The following is an 18,903-nucleotide window of genomic DNA, read 5'->3' on the forward strand; positions in this document are numbered from 1 at the left end:
TTATCTTCATAAGGGGGTATTGATTATTCTCTTAGGTTAGGTTTTTATACTAATTTAATAAAATCACTCATAGCTTTCCATTACTGACTACTCTGGAAGACAAAATATATAGAATTAGGTTCCCTTGAAAGTTTGGAATGCTTCACTCTAAAACTATCTGACTTGAAGCCATATTTGAAGATAATTTTGAATTTAATATAATCTGTACTCTCACGGTTATGGTTACGCTCTCTTCTTTATTTCTTAAGTGCATTGTTTTGTTTTTTAGAAAGTTGCTAATTTCATCAAAATTTTTCATTTCTTAGTATTGTGTTCTTTTTAATATTAATATTAGTATCCTCTTATAATTTCTTTCATATAATTTATCCTTCCATATACTTTATGTTTATTTGGGCTTTCTTTTTACTGAACAGATTTTTAAGTGACTGTTGTTTTAGGTGGTGTGTTTTGTTTTTAAGAAATTACATTTTAGCTTTGTAAACTCTACTGATTTTTCATGTTGCAAATATTTCGTTGGTTTTCTCTTTGTGTTGTTTCCTCCTTTTTGTATCTCTTTTGATTTTAAATTTTTAATTGAGTGCCTAGCACCTAAACTTTCTTTTAAACCATAATGAAATTTGTGTGTGTGTGAATTTTTCTATAAGAATATTTTGGGGTATCCCATAATTTTCTTTTGTGGTATTTTAATTTTACTTTTCTGGGGCTATAAAGAGTTATTTATAAGTGTGTGATATTTGTTTTATTCCAAGAATTCTAGGAGATTTTTATGCCTGTACAGTGTTTAATTTATAGCTCCATCGTTTTGATAACTTATGGTTAAAGAGTCTGGGCTATAAAACAACTACTTTTTTGGAATTTTTTTGAGCCCTCTTGTAGCTCATTATATGACTGCTGCAATGACTGCCACCATGGTAACTGTCTCACGTATGCTTGAAAAGCTGGGGTTCCTGCCTACGTTCATAATGTCTAACAATTTAGGCTTCTTCATCTTATTTAATTTTTCAAATTTTCTGTCTCCTCGTATGGAGGAGGGTGCAACATCCTTTTTCTATTAGGAACAATACAGGTAGATTAAACATTTCCAAATGCAACAATTGTATGTCTCTGCCTTTTTCCTAGCATACCTTATTTTGATGCTCTATTAATGCCTAGACTATTTTTTCCTCATTCTGTATTTTGCTCTCCAATTCCTCTTTTTTTTTTCTATGAACTGTCCTTTAGTTGATATTAATATTGTCACTACCTGTCATCATTTTGTTTGCATATTTGTGATACTATCTTTGTACATTTTTCTTTTCTTATTACTCTTTTTGCTTATTTTTTCTCTCATTGTATAAATACCTTGATGATAGCGTAACAGTAGAGTCAGAGAGGAAAGGATGGATGTGAGTGGCAGAGAACAAGGTGCCCTGTTTTGCTGAGCAGATTCAGGGGATAAGAGGGGACTGATGAGGGATAAAGCAGGTTTTCAGCTTGGGTGGTTGGGAGCAGAGTATAGCCTCAAAATGGGAGATACTAGGTTGGATGTAAGATAGGCTGAATTTGAGAGAGAGAACTGACCGGGTTCCTCCCTATCCGTAGGTGACACTGGCCTCAGGTAAGGCTGGGAATACAGCCAGTGGCTGGGCTGCATGTAGAATTACGGTCATCCCTGAATTCAAGCTTAGATCCTCACCCACTGCTTTGGTGGCACTGATGGCATATCTCATTTCTTTGTAACTCAGTTTTTTTTTTTTTTTTTTTTAATCTAGACTAGTAAGACTTATTTAAAAATACTTCTGTGGAAGAGTTGAAGAGCATGCATGTGATAAACAATGTTTAAATGCTTGAGGGCCTTTTGAGTGCTTGCAGACAAACAAAGGCATTGTAACTGTGAAGTAGCGCTATTTTAGAATGAAAGTTCCGCCTTAAGTGTGTCTGATGAAGAGTTAAACTATTTTTGAAAATAGGACGTGTACAGCTTCATCTATGCAGTGAAATGCCATTTCCCACTGATTTGATCGAGCCTTTTCTCCTTAAGCCTTGCTTGCTTCTTCCAGTGCTCTGTGCTTGGCATGGTAATTAGGGACTTCTGCTCTCAGTGATAGGATGCTCCTGGCTATTTCTCCAGCTCGACTTTCCCACAGCTTAGCTCCTTACATTTCCCTGGCAGGGTGCGTGGTGTGTATTTTTAAGTGGTAGGATTTGGGGAAAGCAGTTCTGTGAAGAAGGAACGTGATAGACGGGGATGTAGAGCTGGAGAATCAGCTGGGGTTGCTAGCTTTTAATTGAAGTTTAGTTGGAGGTTCAATGAGGTGAGACTGTTATGACAGATTTCAAAACATAATGATAGGAAATGGGCTGGGTTCATCAAAGTCGGAGTAAATACGGAGCAACGGCTCAGCAACTCAGCATGAAACAACAGCTACAAGCCCTCAAAAAAATATAGAGTAATTAAAATTTGCATTGTGCAGTCCTCCTTCTCAGTGGGTACCTTTCCAGGGAAAGCAATAACTTTATTGTGAAAAATATAAACACAAATTTAGAGATGTAAATTACATGCATGTTTTAATCTTGTTCATAAACACTGAAAGTTTTAAAAATGTAAATATAATCAAAGCACACAACTGCTCCTAATAGCAGATTTGAGAAAGACCTCAAGAAATGAAAGGCCCTCCAGTCTCCCCCAGCCCTTACCTCCTGCCCATACCAATCCTACCTGCCTATCTTATCCCCTTTTGTGTATTTGGAAAAGAAGATGTGGGGTTCTGTCTTCCAATTTCACGGGACACAAATGCTTGTCTCTAATCTGTTAATATCACAGGAGAGATGTTGGGTTTAACCCTTTCCACTTCCTCTCCTATCTCTTCTCCCTTTTGTCTATGCATGTGATGTTGGAGGTTAGTAAGACACATGGGTGACTAAGTGTTGGATGATTTGCAGCATGGAAATTTACCCAGATACTCTGCAAATTCTTTTATTTCCATACGTCAAGCATGACAGTGACCTTAAGTTGAGCCAGTTCTAAGGGTTGACCTTAGAAAGACAGTATGACATAGCAGAAGATTCACTGACCTGGTCTTGAATAAATGAGTATAAATTCTGTCTTGACTGCCTCTTGCTGCCAGAATGATTTTCAGAAAAGTCTTTCACTTCTTTGGGCCACAGTTTCTCCATCTGTTAAAGTCACTGAGTTGGCCTAAAATGAGCTCTAAGGTCCCTTCCAATTCAAACTTTCTGTAATTCTGTGTCTCATAGACACCCACTGCAATCCAAATGGGGTCCTAAAGATTCAGATTCAACACGGTACCCTTCTTAGGTCCATAGGTGGTGTGCTCAGGAGTAAGAAACTTTCCAGAAAGTGCCCAAGGACTCACCATACTGTGATGTAAGGCCAGGGTTTCCGGAGACTGTTACTAAAAGTTCTTTGTCCCGGCTCCACTTCTGACACTTTCTCAGCTTTATAAGGGTCTCTCCCAGTAGGGAATGACCTGATATCTGTCCAGACCATCAAAACTCATGGTTGGAGCAGTCATTGACATGACCCAATGTAGTAATCTTACACACTCCATCTACAGTGAAAAGAGAAGTATTTAAATAAGCAACTATAGTCTATGTCTCTCTCAGTGGATTCCCTTTTTCAGAGTAGGATAGTGGAAATTTAAAGGATGATAGGAAGAGATATTTATCAGAGCAACCTGTCATTTATATAAATCCCTTCAAATGAAATCAAAGTATGGTATTCAAGGGAAATAAAGCTTTAAGGAATCAAACCCAGAGTTTAATTTGAAGAGTCTTTTTAGTATGTTGTGTACCTGAGTGAGTCTCCCAGGTAAACATGGAGTGAAGTTTTTCCTGCTCAACAGTTTTAAGGTGGAAAATAGAAAGTGTATGAGAACTTAGCATTTGCTCCGCCAGTATGTAATATGGTAGGAAAAATTGGGACTTGGAAGTAGAGTAAGCGAAGTGGTTGTGAGTTTGAAGACAAACTTTTAAATGAGACCACTCATCCCCACCACTGAACTCCAAAAGAGATGATTCTAAACACTTTTGAGCCCTGGCGTGACCCTGGCAGAGACTTTACCATACAGCCTTTGTGATGATTGCCTTAGGCTTCCCTGGAAAGAAAGTAGGTTTGGGGCAAGTTCCAAAAAGAGCTCTCTGATCCAATTTGATTGGAGTATTAGAATACTGCAGTTTCCAGAAATGCCTAGGTGGCTCAATTGTTTAAGCATTTGACTCTCAATTTTGGCTCAGGTCATGATCTTAGGGTTGTGAGATCGAGCCTCTATCGGGCTCCAAGCTGGGCACTGAGCCTGCTTAAGATTCTCTTTCTCCTTCTCCCTCTGCCCCACTCCCCACCCCTCTTGCTGTCTTTAAAAAAAAAAAATAGGGAATGGTGAAGTTTCTAGAGGAGTCCTGGGGTTGGGGGTGGCATTGGAGTTGGGAGGAGGGGCTTATGACATTGTGTCACCAAACTGGAACTTTTGGGGAAACAGGAGGGATGGATGTAATGAAATATTGGGTCTCCTAATCCTGTCATACTATTTAACACTGTTTTTCTTGATTTTAAGGATAGGCATGTATGTTGTGCTGAGGCACCATGAGCAAGAGTGGCTGTCTGTGCCTTAAATATTTTGTTATTAATCTTTAGTGATGGGACCAGTGTGAAGTAATTTATACAAAGATAATTTTCCTGTTTTAACTAAGACATACCAAATAATAAGGAAATATAATTCACCTAAAAATTCTCAAACAAATGGATTAAAGACCTAAATATAAAAACTAAAACTGTAAAACTCTTAAAAGAGAACATGAGCACATCTCTCAGAACCTTGGATTTAGCAGTGGCTTCTTAGATATGATACCAAGAGCAAAGGAACAAAGAAAAAGAATAGAGTGAAAAATTCATCAAAATTAAGAATTCTGTACATCCATGAACTACCAAGAAAGTGAACATACAGCCCACAAAATGCAATAAAATATGTGCAAATCATTTATCTGATAAGGGTCTAGGACTCAGAATATATAAAGAACTCTTACAACAAACAATAAAGAAGACAAAAAACTCAATAAAAAAGTGGGCAAAGGACATTTTTTCAAAGAAGATATGCAAATGAGCAACATGCACTTGTAAAAATGCTCCACATCAATAGTAATTAGGCACAAGCATATCAAAACCACAATGAGATAACCATTTTTATACCAGTAGGATGGCTACCATCACAAATAAAACAATGCAAAACCAAAAATAACAAGTGTTTGTGAGGATACAGAGAAATTATAACCTTCATACATTGCTGATGGGAATATAAAATAGTATGGACAGGACAGAATGTAAAATAGTATGGAATGTAAAATAGTATGCCAAAAACAGTTTGGCAATTCCTCAAGAAAGCTAAGCATAGAATTGCCATATGACCCACTATTTAAACTCCTAATTATATACCCAGAAGAACTGAAAGCAGGCATTCAAACAAAAATTTGTATATGGATGTTTGTAAAAGTACTATCATAATAGCCAAAGTGGAAATATCAAAATGTCCATCAACAAATGAGTAATTTTTTAAAATGTGGTATATCCACATAGTGGAATATTATTTGTTCATAAAAAGGAATGAAATACGATACATGCTATGATATGGAGGAACTTGAAACCATTATCCTAAGTGAAACCAGCCAGCCAGACATAAAAGGCCACATATTATATGATTCTATTTACATAAAACATCCAGAATAGAAAGATCCATAGAAACAGAAAGTAGATTCGTGGGTACTAGGAGCTTGGGAGAGAGAAGAATGGAAAGTTCCTGTTCAGAGGGCATGAAAACTTCATTCAGGGTGATGAAAAACTTTTAGAACTAGATAGTGGTGGCATTGTGACTATATTTAGTACCAGTATATTATACACTTTAAAACTGTTAAAATGGCAAATTTCCTGTTATATGTATTTTACCACACACGTGAGAAGTTCCTAAACCATATAAACCTTGTAGAAACCCTGGTAATGAAATAACAGGTAACAGGGTGGCATGGTGCACACAGGGGTGGGGAGGGTACAAAGGTGTCTGCTTCCGTAAAGCCTTTGCAATATTGTGAAGTCCTGAAGCTGATTACGGTAGTCCTCACATTCCCGAGACTAGAGGAAGAAGCTCATGTCTTCACATAGTGTGCACTGGGCATTTACAGCACATGCCGAGGACGTGTGAAGTATAGCTGAAAGACACAGAGCCCCTTAATTTGTGGAGTGTATGTTCTAGAGGGAGGAGATATCATTAAAGAGTTAAGTACTGTATGAGGTAAGTACTCTGAAGAAGTAAATGATGCTGAGGCTTAGGAACAGCTGCTCTGAGGAAGTCATGAGTGACCTGTGATCTGCAGGATGACTTAGAATTAACAAGAAAACATGGAAAGGGGCAGATTTGCTTCCCTGGTGGGGAGAGCACTGTGAAGACGATGGGAGAATGGGCTTGGAGAAGATGGTGAATACAGCCTCATTCTCGAATGCCATGCTGAGTTGTGGCCAACATCACTGAATTAAAAGGCCAGAGAGAAGTATCTCCCTGAGACCACCACGGGCACTTCTACCAGCAGCTGCCGCTTTCATGTCCCCACCATACCACTTCCTGTGCTCCGAGCTATGGAACCAGCAGTAACCACACAGAATCTCTGGAACTGAAAGTGCTCCCTGGTGTCGACTGCGACCCGAAGCCACCATTCCTCAGAGCCCTTAACATCTCCACAGCACAGGGCAGTGTGGGTCGCAGAACAAGTGGCTCTGGAGTGTGACACCCAGCATGCTGTGCGACTGTTGAGAGGATATTTCTCCTTTTGGTCTTTCAGTTTTCGGCTCATCAAACCAGTAAATCTGGGCTTTGAGGATGGTGAAACTACCAGACTTCTACTTAGAAAGTGGGGACAGTCTTTTGCTTAAGCCTTAGCAGCCATTGTACTCGGCCAAGCCATTGCATGTGTTTGGTGGGTGAACTGGTCCCACTTTTGCAGTGGAGACAGCATTTCCACATGTTGATGGAGCCTGGGGGTGCATGGGACAGCGCTCACACCTGCCGCCAGTTAGTTGGCTGCTGGCCTCCTAGGAGCCTGCCCCACCTAGCAGAGATGCAACTGGGAGGCCCAGAGCTGACCTGCGGGTGTGGTCGGTGCTCCTGGCTGGCATATTTGCTGGGCTGCAGAGAAGGCAGCAATCATAGCCGCGACTCAGGATACCCTGTTAAGGAAAAGAGCTCATCACTAAGTTCCACATCAGCCACTTCCAGTACAAACTCAAGTTTAGACACTTACGTGTACTCTTTTCTTTGTAACCATAAATCTATGCTATCGGGCTTATTTTTTTTTTCCTTTGCTTTCAGGAGAGTAGATCTGGAGACACAAACAGCTGTGTTGAAGAAATAATTCGGGTAAGGACTATTTTTTTTTTTAAACAAATCTTACCAACTGGTTGGACGTAGATTCCAAATAGAACAAGGCATGTGGCTATGTTGTCAAAGGAACCTATTTTCTGTTTCTTGTTTGACGCTCATTTTTTCTGAGGGCAATCATGGAAGTTGCCTAAATGCCACTTTACAAAAACATCGCTTCTTTTTGAAATCTAGGAGCTACCCATCAACCTGATGCCTTTGTACAGGCTGAGGTGACACTGTGTTAAAGTGATCGTCTGGAAGACAGAAGAACAGAGTTGAGATGAAAAATATGGTTGTGCACACATTAGATGCCCCCATTTATCACCCTCCTGTTTAGAAGCATCCTTTAATAGTCTGTACTTTCCACTCAGGCAAGGGGTGCCTTGTTATTCTTCTCCTAAACTTAATTAGAATCAGGAGCACTCTGACAAAGAGGTAATGCTCAGTGTCTGAAAATTTATTTCCACATTGTTTTTTTGCATCTTACTGTGTTGCCAGTTACTTCCTGTAAGGCTGTCTTTTTCCTCCTCAAAATCTCTAGTAGATACCCTCCATGAACCAGTTTCACACCCAGATTTACTCAGGTTGGGCTCTTCCGCCATATTAGTGTTTTCCTGAGTACTCAAACTTATAATCAGGATGTCATCTTCAACCCATATTTTTTCTTCACTCATATTTTTTCAGGGGAGTAACCTAATAATTTACATTCTCAGAGAACTGATATTATGCTGGGCAAAACACCAAGACAAATTAGACCAGATGGGATGGCAATTCCCTACAAAGAAAACACGTTTATTTTAATATGTTTCTAACTTTTGGACATCCTACACACTTCTTGAATTGCTAGTGAATGACAGTAATATAATTATTTGGTTTAAAAATTTGCATTTATCATCAAATTGTTTTCAGAGGCAGGGTTTTTTTTTTTTTTTCCTTCCTGGAAAGCATTATTTCATAAATAAATCTTTTAACTCTCAAGTTGACCAAAATAAGGAAATTTGTTCTGTTGCGTTCATAATAATTTTTGTTTTTCTGGCAAAGATTTATATAGAAAAAAGCTGTCATAATGGGTAGCTTCATTTCTGGCATTTAATATATGTTAAAATACATGTTGTATTTTATATATGTGTTGTCTCTAACCCGGGGCTTAGTTTCAGATTAAACAACAAATAGAGTAAAGTATCAATATAATTTTCCTGTTTCTCTTTTGACATACTTTCATGTTTGGAGTCCAAATATTCAGTGTTTAAGCCTTCTTAAACACTGGTTTATTGGTTATGGTGTTTATATCAGCAAAGTGGTAATACTGGAACACAACAAATCCCTCTTTGGTTTCCCAATTTATAAGATCCTACCCATTCTTATCCTTTCTTCTCTTTTCTGAGGATATGGTAGAAATCTATCACCTGACCTTTCTTTTCCGTACTCTAAGTGGAGCCCGAAGTTTGAATAAGGGCTTGAGTAATTCACACAGCAAAATGGTATCATTGAGGTAACATAAAATTTCACCTTAAATACAAATAAATGCTGCAGTCAAGGGTTTAAAGCATTTTTTTTTTTTCCTCAAGAGAGCTGATCAAAGCCTTATGCCCCCTGCTACCACATCTACTTCCTGATACTGGCCCTAATATTCCACGGTGCTGTCGCTGCCATGGCCCACGTTGAATCAGGCATAGAACAAAAAGAAAAGCCTGGACCAAGCAGATAATTGATTTGGAAACACATGCAAGGTTTAGGGAAATGGAGATGATTTCCTCAGAAGGCAGCTGAGCCCTCTCCAAGTTCTCATCTTCCCAGAGCCCATGAGTAGCTGTCAAATGGGAAATGGTATAGGCTTAGTGGAAACAGAGGTGTTGGTGGTACCCAGGTGGGCCTTTTCTCCGCCCTCACCTGTCAGCTGGACAGGTAGTAATAGTTGGTACTGAGGGAGCTCCTAGAGGATCACATCAGTGTTCCCAGTTTTGCCCAGAATGTTTCCTTGGTTGTCCCCTGCCTCTCACTCACCAGTCATTTTCCAAGATTGTCTTTTTCTCTTGTACTAAGCATTTCCTCTCCTCCAAACACAAGCATGGGGCTCCTTCTCTGTGGTATTTATTGTGCATCTGCCACATTGGTCTTCCTCCCACACAGTGCCCCTAATGTCTGGAACTGAGAATTCTTGATTTTGTAGAATGAATAAATGAGTGAGTGAGTGAATGAAGGAATCCTCTAAGGAAGAGTGAGTGATAGCTCACAAAGAGATTCCATTTGCTCTAAATCATGGACATGACTTATTGGTCTTTTTAGCACTGGGTTCCCATGGATAGTCTTTGTGGAGCCCAGTTTTCCTTATCACTTTCTCTCCCTTTGTGATCAGTTTATGTAAACCTGATATAGTCACAGTCACCAAGGTACTTGTTACTTAGAGCTATAACACTTAAGTGGTGGCTCTTATTGTGGAGAAGGAGCAGGTCATGAAGTTGCCTTAAAATAATGAAAATTGAGAAACTCACTTAACAGGTGTTAGCATGCCCTTTCCATATGGGAGGTACTGGGAAAATAATGGTGGGCCCAACAGACATGACCCTCTTGAAACCGGCCATGTGCTAGAAGGAATAGATACTAAGTTTTATTTTTTAGTCATTTATTTAGACATTTATTTATAAATGTCTAGTGTTAATTGCGATAAGTACTCAGGGTTCTTGAGAGCCCACCATAGGGCACATGACCTCAGTTCACGTCAAGAGCAACGTCCCTGAGGAAGCAACATTTCTGAGGAAGCAACATTTCGACTAATGGTTGGAGGATGAAAAGGAAACCGACCTAAGGAGAAGAATATTGAGGCTCCAGGCAGAGAAACAGGAAGGGTTTGGCTAGTTAGGGACCCAGCAAGGACAGTGAGCCCAGAGTGGCTAGAGAGTAAGTGACAAAAGCCAGGCAGGACAAGCCAGGGATGGCTGTGCCTTCTCAGCCCTGTCCAAGATAAGCTTAGGGGGGCAGTGAAGGACTATGAGCCAGAATGATGTGATCAGATTGGCCGTTTAGATACTCTACTCTGGCTGCTAAGCAGAATGGATTGAGGGGAGGAGGGGAAGAAGAGAAGAGTGAGAGGCTGTTGCAGCTGGCCCAGAGGATAGATAGATGCTCGGTGGGGCACTCAAAGGCCTGGGAATATTAAGGGTGATGCTATTTTGTGGGGGTGGGATGAAATCCTGCATTAATTTTTTGACATGTTGAATTTGAAATACCTTTGAGACAGTCCAGGAAACATGGAGAATGTAGATGAGCATACATTGGTTTGAGGTTCTGAACAGAGGTCTAAGCAGCAGGCCAGCATTTTTTACTAATTATCACATTGGTAATATGATCACAGACATGGGTAAATTTGCCTGGAGAGAGACAAGAGACTGAGAAGCAATGAGAACCAAAATTCTAACACTTAAGGGCCAGGGAGAGTAAGATCCAATGGCCAGTGAAAGGGAGAGGGCACAACTGGGGAAGTTGAGGGATAATGGCCATCAAAGGTTCTAGAAGTCAGAGAAAGAGGGTTTCAAGCTCAACAGTGCACAGGACTTCTGAAGGGGAAAGAGATACAAAGATTGAAAACCATCCATGGACTGGACAACAAAAAACTCATTAGTGACTTTACTGAGTGCGATTTCTGTGCAGTAGAGGGAACAGCACCTGGACAAGACAGAATAGAAAGTGAGTCAAGAGACCTTTTGTGAGGAGAAGCCATAGTTTCCATTCAGGGCCTCTCCATTTGCAGTCCTGTAGGTAAGAGCAAGTGCCAAATGATGGTGAGCTAACATTTATGGAGTGCTCATTACAGATGAGGGACTATTCTCCGTTTCCTGCATGTATAAGCTCCTTTAACCATCACAGATCCCCCATGAGGCAGGAACTGTTAACATCCCCATTTTACAGACGAAGAAATCGAAACACAGGTTGCCCAAGGTCACACAACTAGAAAGTGGTAGAGCTGGGATTTTAACAAGCACCGTCGGGCCCAAGCACCCTCTCTATCTTCTCTACTAAGCTATCTTATTAAATGAAGAAATCCCCCTGGTGCAATAATGAAACCACTCGGGCATTTTGCCGTGAAAGGGAGGTTTCCCATTTCCATGTGTTTATGGTTTGGAAGTGCCAAATCATGCATTTGTGCACTTGAACTCACAGAGGTTTTATGGCTAATGTTATCAGCCTCATCTTTAAGCTTCTTTTTCCTCTACCCTCTCTTATTTTTGCTGAGGTGACTGTTTTCAAGTCATTTGAATATTACATTATATTCTAAAGTGTAATTATTTTTTACTTTTACTCAGAGGATTCTAACCCTGGGACCTAATAAATCTGTGTATTATTGCAAATTTCAGTTAACCGAGGGAGAAATTACAACCGAGTTCTGTGAAGATGGGCAATAAGAGCTAGGAGCCCTCATGGCTGACATATGTTTGTAACAGACAGTTTTGTAAGTTACACTATATTTCATTCTTAAAGGTTCCAGTGCTGTAATACTTAGGTGCTTTTCGTAGCATTATCCATTAACGTAGAATGGCATTAACATTTGTTCAGCAAATAAAATCCGTTTACAACTTAATGGGGTTGCGCAGGGCTAGAATCTAGCATGCACAAATTTTATGCAAGACAGCTTTAGATAGCAGTAGTTGAGGGACACTACTTATAGCTTAGTGAGCCTTCCTAATAAGAAACTATTGTTGGAGATCCTGGTTTGGACTTAAAGGATATAGTTAAAGATAATTTCAGTGTGACATCTGAGCAGATTATCTTCTTGGTTTTCACCTTTAGTCACTAATTTAATTCCAATTTCCTATGAAATATTTAGAGTGAATATTTACATAGAGTTGCATTTCTGTTGATAGGAAGGGGGTAACTCGTACTTGTTTAAATTCTGGGGGCCCAAATCAGTTTCCTGACATTACAATTGAACAGACTTACAGCAAATGAAGGAACTCTTTTCCTAGATACTAAGGAGCCTTCTGGATAAGATTTTTGGTTTTGATTCTGGGAGATCTGTGAGTGAAGAGAGCGTTTAAAGCACTGCTATATGAAGTGTCCATTATTATGACTCCCTCACTGTTCAGACCTGCATGGTAGGCCAAGACAAACCTTGTGCTTAAATGTCTATATGCTCCTTAACCCAAAGGAAATTATGTTAACCAGTCTATAGAGAAAATAGAGGACAAAGAGACAACTTGTTTTAAGTGACCTGTTTGGGTCATTTGCAGAGATGAACCTCAGTCACATCTCCCTTACTTCAGACCCAACAGGCTTTTTCAAGCTCACACTCATTCCTTTATCAATTATTTCATTTGTCTCAAACAGTAACGATTTTATTAGTGACAAAACGAAGCCCACGAATGACAAAATCAATCCAGGTACAGCTGCAGTGGAGTTCCATTAATACATCCCATTACTTGTTGCAGTGAAATAAAATCAAAGCTGGAGTAAACCTGATGTAGACCTAGAGAAATTCACCAGACAAAACTTACAAGTCTTACCCAAGACAAAATTATTGGCTGGTAGTGTTTTGTGTTCATTTCTCTTTTTGCATTTGGTCATCTGAATGGTTAGAAACAGAAATACCACAATGTATACCTTATTTTACAACCATAGATGCATTTTTAAGAGATGTAATTATGCTAGTCCTTCTGGCTGAAACCAAAAGCCCTACTTAAATGACTCCATCTCTGCTTGCCAAGGGCATCCTTGTGTCTATGAGGGGTATCCAATGGCCTGCTTCTACATCCTGGGGCCATTTGGCTATACTTTGTAGACTTTGTGATCACTCCAGTGATGTGCAGTTTCTAGGAGAGGTGGGGCAAGAGACCACTCTAATTCAGGATCTATTATTCAGTGATGGCCAAAGGAACCCTACAGGTCTGGAAGCTCCTGTTGGGCACTAATAGCTTTGCCTCTCTGTGTTTGTCTTTCTGATGCATATCCTTAGAAATTACAAAGGCATTTACAGAACTATGGGGATAGAAGACCAAAGGAATGTTAGCAGCCCATTTAGCTAGAGGTCTGTGGGAATATACTTTCTGCCCCCAGTAGTCAACTGATACTTCAGTTGATATCTTTTCATGGGTGTTGGTCACTATTTTACTCTCAAGGTGCTGACTGAGTGAAAAGAGGAGATACATAGATGGCATGTTAACAACACCTAGATGCCACTGGATGTCATGGAAGCTAACAGCGCTGTGTGCCTCCTGCTGTAGCCAGGCTAGTAAAGACTTGGAGACATACAAGGGAAGCATGTATCAGCCAGCCTTGTCTTCAGGCAAGGTCAAAGACCCAGTTTCACAGTTTCTCATGAGGATACTTGTTGAAGCTCAGCATTACGTTAGAGGACCAAGGCATTAAAAACACCTGATTTTGTATATTTTCTGTTGCTCTCGCCTGATAAGGGACATCAACAGAACAAAAAAATAAGAGATCGAATGTAACTCAAAAAGCAGTAGATTTATGCCATGGCTTAAAACATCTGCCAGACACACAAAAGGGACAGATGCTTATAGAATGAGTAAGAGAGAGAACGTGGGGAGGAAAGCAAATAGAGATGCATTCCTTTCGATGCCAGTGCTCCTCTGAAAGGTGCCTTGCAGAGTCCTCCCCTGGCAACACAAGAGTGTAGGAGGGTGAGACAGAAGAAAAGACAGTCGCTGCCTGACAAGCGTATGTGATCCATCAGACTAGACTTTTCACCCGTGGTTGCCACTCAGGCTTTCACAGCACCCTCATGGTAGTCTGCTTCTTTGTGCATCGGTAAATCCTCATTCTCAGAAAAATAAGTGCTTAACCTTGGATCACCTAGAACAAAGCGTGTTCTCTTTATCTATGAATGAAGTTTATGATTGCAGTGTGGTTTTTATTTTACTTCTAGAAAATATCAATACACATGAGAGTCTAATATCTGATAGTACTTTCAACTGTGTAAATTCCCAAAGAACACACTTATGTTTAATCTTGGGTTCTCTTAAGTGCTGCTCTTCAACAGTGAAATGCTAATAGTACCAGCCACTCGACTTGCTTCATGTTCTTTGCTAAATTTACCTAACAGAATGAATGCAATTTTATTTCCCCTTTCCCATTTCTATACTTAAGTATAATATAAGCATGTGTGCTCATTGGACTTTGAAAACCATCCAAAGATGGTAATTATTAATGGAATGATTATATTAAGTCATTTAATAAAGAATATTTTGGAGTGCTAATTAAGAAGCACAAAAACATTAGAATATTTGCTGAAGTGATGTTAGTACTTAACATGTGCAGACAAATAAGATCCTCCTTGTTTCCCAAAGTATTTTTAGACTGTGAATGTGTGTCTGCATGTGTGTAACCTTTGTGTCAGAAAATTTCTAGCATAAAAGGCCCTGTGACCTTCTTCATCTCTACCCTATGTTTTTTTGCTTCTCTCTGTAACCTAGAAATTCTCTCAGGCAGCTGATCCATGCAAACAGGTCCTTGAGTACAAGTCACTGAAGACCTTTTACCATTGTTTCTGCCCCATCAAATTCTCTAAGGGCACAGTCATCTTTCCCCCAGAAAACTGGCCAGTTTTAGCCTATGGCTGAAATCGCCATGTGTGAGGCATTACGTTCCTCTGAGGCATGTCCTCTTTGATGCCCCCACCCCATTAGCAAGGCACCATTGTGCTTGGTCTCTTGTCCACCTTTAGAATCTACCCCACCCCCAGTGCCTCCAGGACTTCCAGGATGGGGCAGTGAAAACTTTTCTCTAGCAGTCAGCTCTGGGGCCTGGATCATGGAACCCTCTAGGCATCCAGCTTGTTGTGACCTCTTGTTTATGCTGAATCCCACTTTCAGGCCAGGATCACGGTAGCTGGCTTGTGCTGTTTATCCTGCTATCCCCTTCCAGGGAATGTTTAGACACTCTTCCTAATTGCTGCCCCCCCAAATTCTAATAGAGCAAATATGCCATACATCTGTGTATGGTATATGTATCTGTGATTTATACAGAGAAAGACTTTTTCATCCCCAAGAACCAGGTTAATCTGGCATAGCCAAACCATCCTGCTTGCTCTATACCTCTGACATCTGGACCTCCTTCCTGCCTCAGCAGGAGCTTCACGGACCCAGACGCTGAGGAGACAGACGCTATTAGCATGAGCACCTTGGCCTGCTGGCTTCATTGGCCAATGTGCCAGGCTCTGTACTAGGCACTGGGTATATAACAGTGAACCAAACAGGCCTAGATTCTGTCTGGCCAACCTCTTGCATTCTGACCTGGAAACCTGCTGACAGACCTGGAAACTTACCTGTATCTCATGCATCCCTCCTTCCGTCTTTCCTGACTTCCGGCCTGTTCAGGAGCTGGTGGTGCCGTCTCTCTCAGGTCTCCTCCAGCTTGGGGCGCTCAGAGTGTTTTGTCCTCAGGGTAAGTGTGTACTCCTGCTTTCCAACTTTGAAAGAGAACATCTTTTCTGCTGCACTCCTTGGGGCTCTTTCTCCTTCCTCGGTTGGCTCCCTTGGCCAGAGCCGAGGTGTGCCTTCACCTCCACTTCCTCATGATCCTAAAGCTGTCCGGTTCCTCCTCCTGCATTCCCCTGAAACTGCTTTTACCAGCATCCCACTCCACGCAGGCCTCTTCTCGCTAAGCACAGAGACTGTTCCCAGTGTGACCATTCCCATGTGACACTGGTGGGCGTCCCATGTGCTGACTGCAATGTCCACCTCAAAATGATCAAGCCTTAGCCTCTCTCACCACACCTTCCTGGGTTTATTCCCACTGGGTGGTCATTTCCTCTTGGGCTTCTCCATGCTTCTCTCTTCTTGTAACTACCCCTTATGTATCAGGATTCCTTGGACATCTGTCCCATCTCCCTCTTTTTCTAGAGCCTACAGTTTCTCCAGCTTCTGGTGGCATTTGTGCTGTGGTGGCGGGCAAGTGTATATCTAGACCCCAGCTGTTTTCTGAGTTTCATGCTCATCTATCAGGTGGCCCCAAATTGCTCCACTTTTTTAAAAAGATTCTACTTATTTATTTGAGAGACAGAGAGAAAGCACTAGCAGAGGGAGGAGCAGAGGAAGAGGGAGAGGCAGCTTCCCTGCTGAGCAGGACACTTGACACGGGGCTCCATCCCAAGACTCTGAGATCATGACCTGAGCCAAAGTCAGATGCTTAACTGACTGAGCCACCCAGGGCTCCAGTTGCTCCCCTTATGTGTGTCGTGGACACCTCCACCCTAATGCCATCTCGCACATCCGCTGGCTCTGCCTCCAGCATGCATTATTGTCATTCACCTAGCTGCTCAACCCACTGCACTCTCTTCACTCTCACCACATTCGGTTCCACACCAAGCTGTCAGTCTGTCTTCTGAATCACCCTCAAACAGGTCTGCTTCTTTCCATCTCTGTGCTACCCTCCTTGTTCAGTCCATCATCCTTTCCCACCTAGATTATTCCAGAGACCTCCTCCCCGGCAACCTGTGTATTGGCTGCTTCTAGCCAGCTCCCCCAATGTAGGCAGTATCAACTTTCCAAAGCATGTGCACTTTAAAAAACATTTCAGTGACTCCCCTTTGGGTTAAGGACAGAGTCAGATTTCTGGATGAGCCACACACATCCTAGCCCTGCCTTGTGTTCCAGCATTATCTTTCCCCACTGCCTACCTCACACTCTATATTCCACTTCTGCAAGAGTGATATCAAGCACCTTGCCCTTGCCTCTGGGCTTACCTTGTGCTCTTCTGTCTACAGAACATGCTCCATCTACCTCTCACCCCAAATTCAGCTGTTTCCAAGCCTCCCTTGAGAGGTCACTCCTTGCAGGAAGCCTTCCTGATTCCCAAGTCTGAGTTAGATGCTCCTATTCTGTCTTCCCCAGGAAAGGGACCCTTTTTTCTTATCCCTCCACTTATTACATTGAGTCATAATGATCTTTCATGTCCTCATTAGGCTGTTACCGTCTATCCCCAGGGACTATCAAAATGACTGTCACATAACGAATGTTTAATAAATACTGAATAAATGGATGGGGAATAATGAATGGATGACTTTGACCTTTTACTCAATGTCTGTTCTTCCTCTCTATCTTATTGTCCTTCCAGTCCTGCAACAAAAAATATTAAGGTGGTAGCTCCCCTAGATATCAGCTCTCCAAGGACAACCAAGACTGTTTGTGACCTGGGAGCATTAGGACACATCCTACAATTAGCTCAAATGCAAGAGAGATGAAAATTCACCTCCTAACCCCTAACTCCTGGGGGTTGGGAGTGAAAAGGAGTCCAGCAGCTCTTGCTGGGGTATACGTCAGGAGAGCTTAGCCCTTTCTATCTGCTGCTTGTATTCTCATTATCTTTCAGGAGACGGAGTTTTTCATTTTGATAGATAATGAGTGTAATGTACAAGTTAAAGAAATCAAGATAATAAATTCGCAGGGATAATTTGGTTAATTATCATTTTGCTGCTCATAACATCAAGGGCTGGAAGTCAAAGTTCTTTCTACTGCTAATATGCTCTGTGGAAGGCAGTTCCTAGAACAATTAAAACACATCCACCTAAAAGCAGTCAGCTCAAGACACACATTTAAAAATTGTATTTATTATCATGAAAACCACACACAGTGTTTTCCTTTACTTTTTCAAATTGAAGGATGTGAAATTACAAATTTGCTACAAATTTGTATCCACATAAGAAAGTTGAAAATAATTTCTTAAATAGAGATAAGGGCCTTAAAAAATTCAACCATCTATCTAGATATTAATCTACATTTTCTGTAGTCCTTATATTCATAATTATTTAGATCAGCATAACCTGAGAAGATTTAGAAACCTTATTTTCCCTTTCCATTTCATTTGTCTGTTGTCTTACAAGTTCTGAAAAATGTGATTTGTAGGTGTGCAAGTCTTTTGTTTTATGTTGGTTGGATGCAATGCAGTGTAAGTACTTTTTAAAGGTAGGGATTGGAACTCAGACATTTTGTATAACTTTTAGAACGTGCTCCATACTTAGAGGCATCTTATTTTGTTCTGATTTTGAAAGCTATCCACACAGCCTGTAATTTCAGAACAGGCAACCTAACATCGGCCTTCTAACTAGCTTGTGCACATGGCGTATTTCCCTGTTTGTGCATTACCATGGTTTTGCACATGGCATGTTGTCCCATTCTTGTCCCCACTTGGACATTAGTATTTCTGGAGAAGTACTGTGCTCAGTACCACTACTCACACCTCCACTCTCTGGAGACCAGCCCTTTACCAAATACTGCTTTCCTCAGCAATTTAAGTTTCTGATGATAAATCAGGAAAGGTATACCTCTTCCTGTCCCTCCAGGTATCAGCTTTGAGAACAATTGTTATATGCTAACAGTAGGGGATTTATTTTCTTTAATATACCTTTCCTTCATCCCTCCTCTCACTAAAAGGATGTGCCTGTTTGTACAAATGTGTATCTTTCTCTCCCCATTGAATTTCCCAGGACATTCAGAAGTTGTGACCTATGGGCAGTACACTGTTTGTTATTACAGATTTTCAGTATAATATA

The 18,903-nt window shown here is 40.9% G+C and overlaps 1 protein-coding gene across 7 annotated transcripts in view; it reads left to right on the forward strand.

Annotated features, from left to right (window-relative positions):
* The window catches only part of AFF3 (ALF transcription elongation factor 3), a 576,277-nt gene that overhangs the window by 296,216 nt on the left and 261,158 nt on the right, over positions 1–18,903 (forward strand). For all 7 annotated transcript variants that reach the window (XM_059134519.1, XM_059134520.1, XM_059134521.1 and 4 more), the window contains one exon: positions 7,350–7,397. In XM_059134519.1, the coding sequence (XP_058990502.1) occupies positions 7,350–7,397 (48 nt within the window). The remainder of the gene's footprint in view (positions 1–7,349; positions 7,398–18,903) is intronic.

Source organism: Mustela lutreola, chromosome 9, assembly GCF_030435805.1.
Source record: "Mustela lutreola isolate mMusLut2 chromosome 9, mMusLut2.pri, whole genome shotgun sequence".
In the NCBI taxonomy this organism is placed as follows: Eukaryota; Metazoa; Chordata; class Mammalia; order Carnivora; family Mustelidae; genus Mustela; species Mustela lutreola.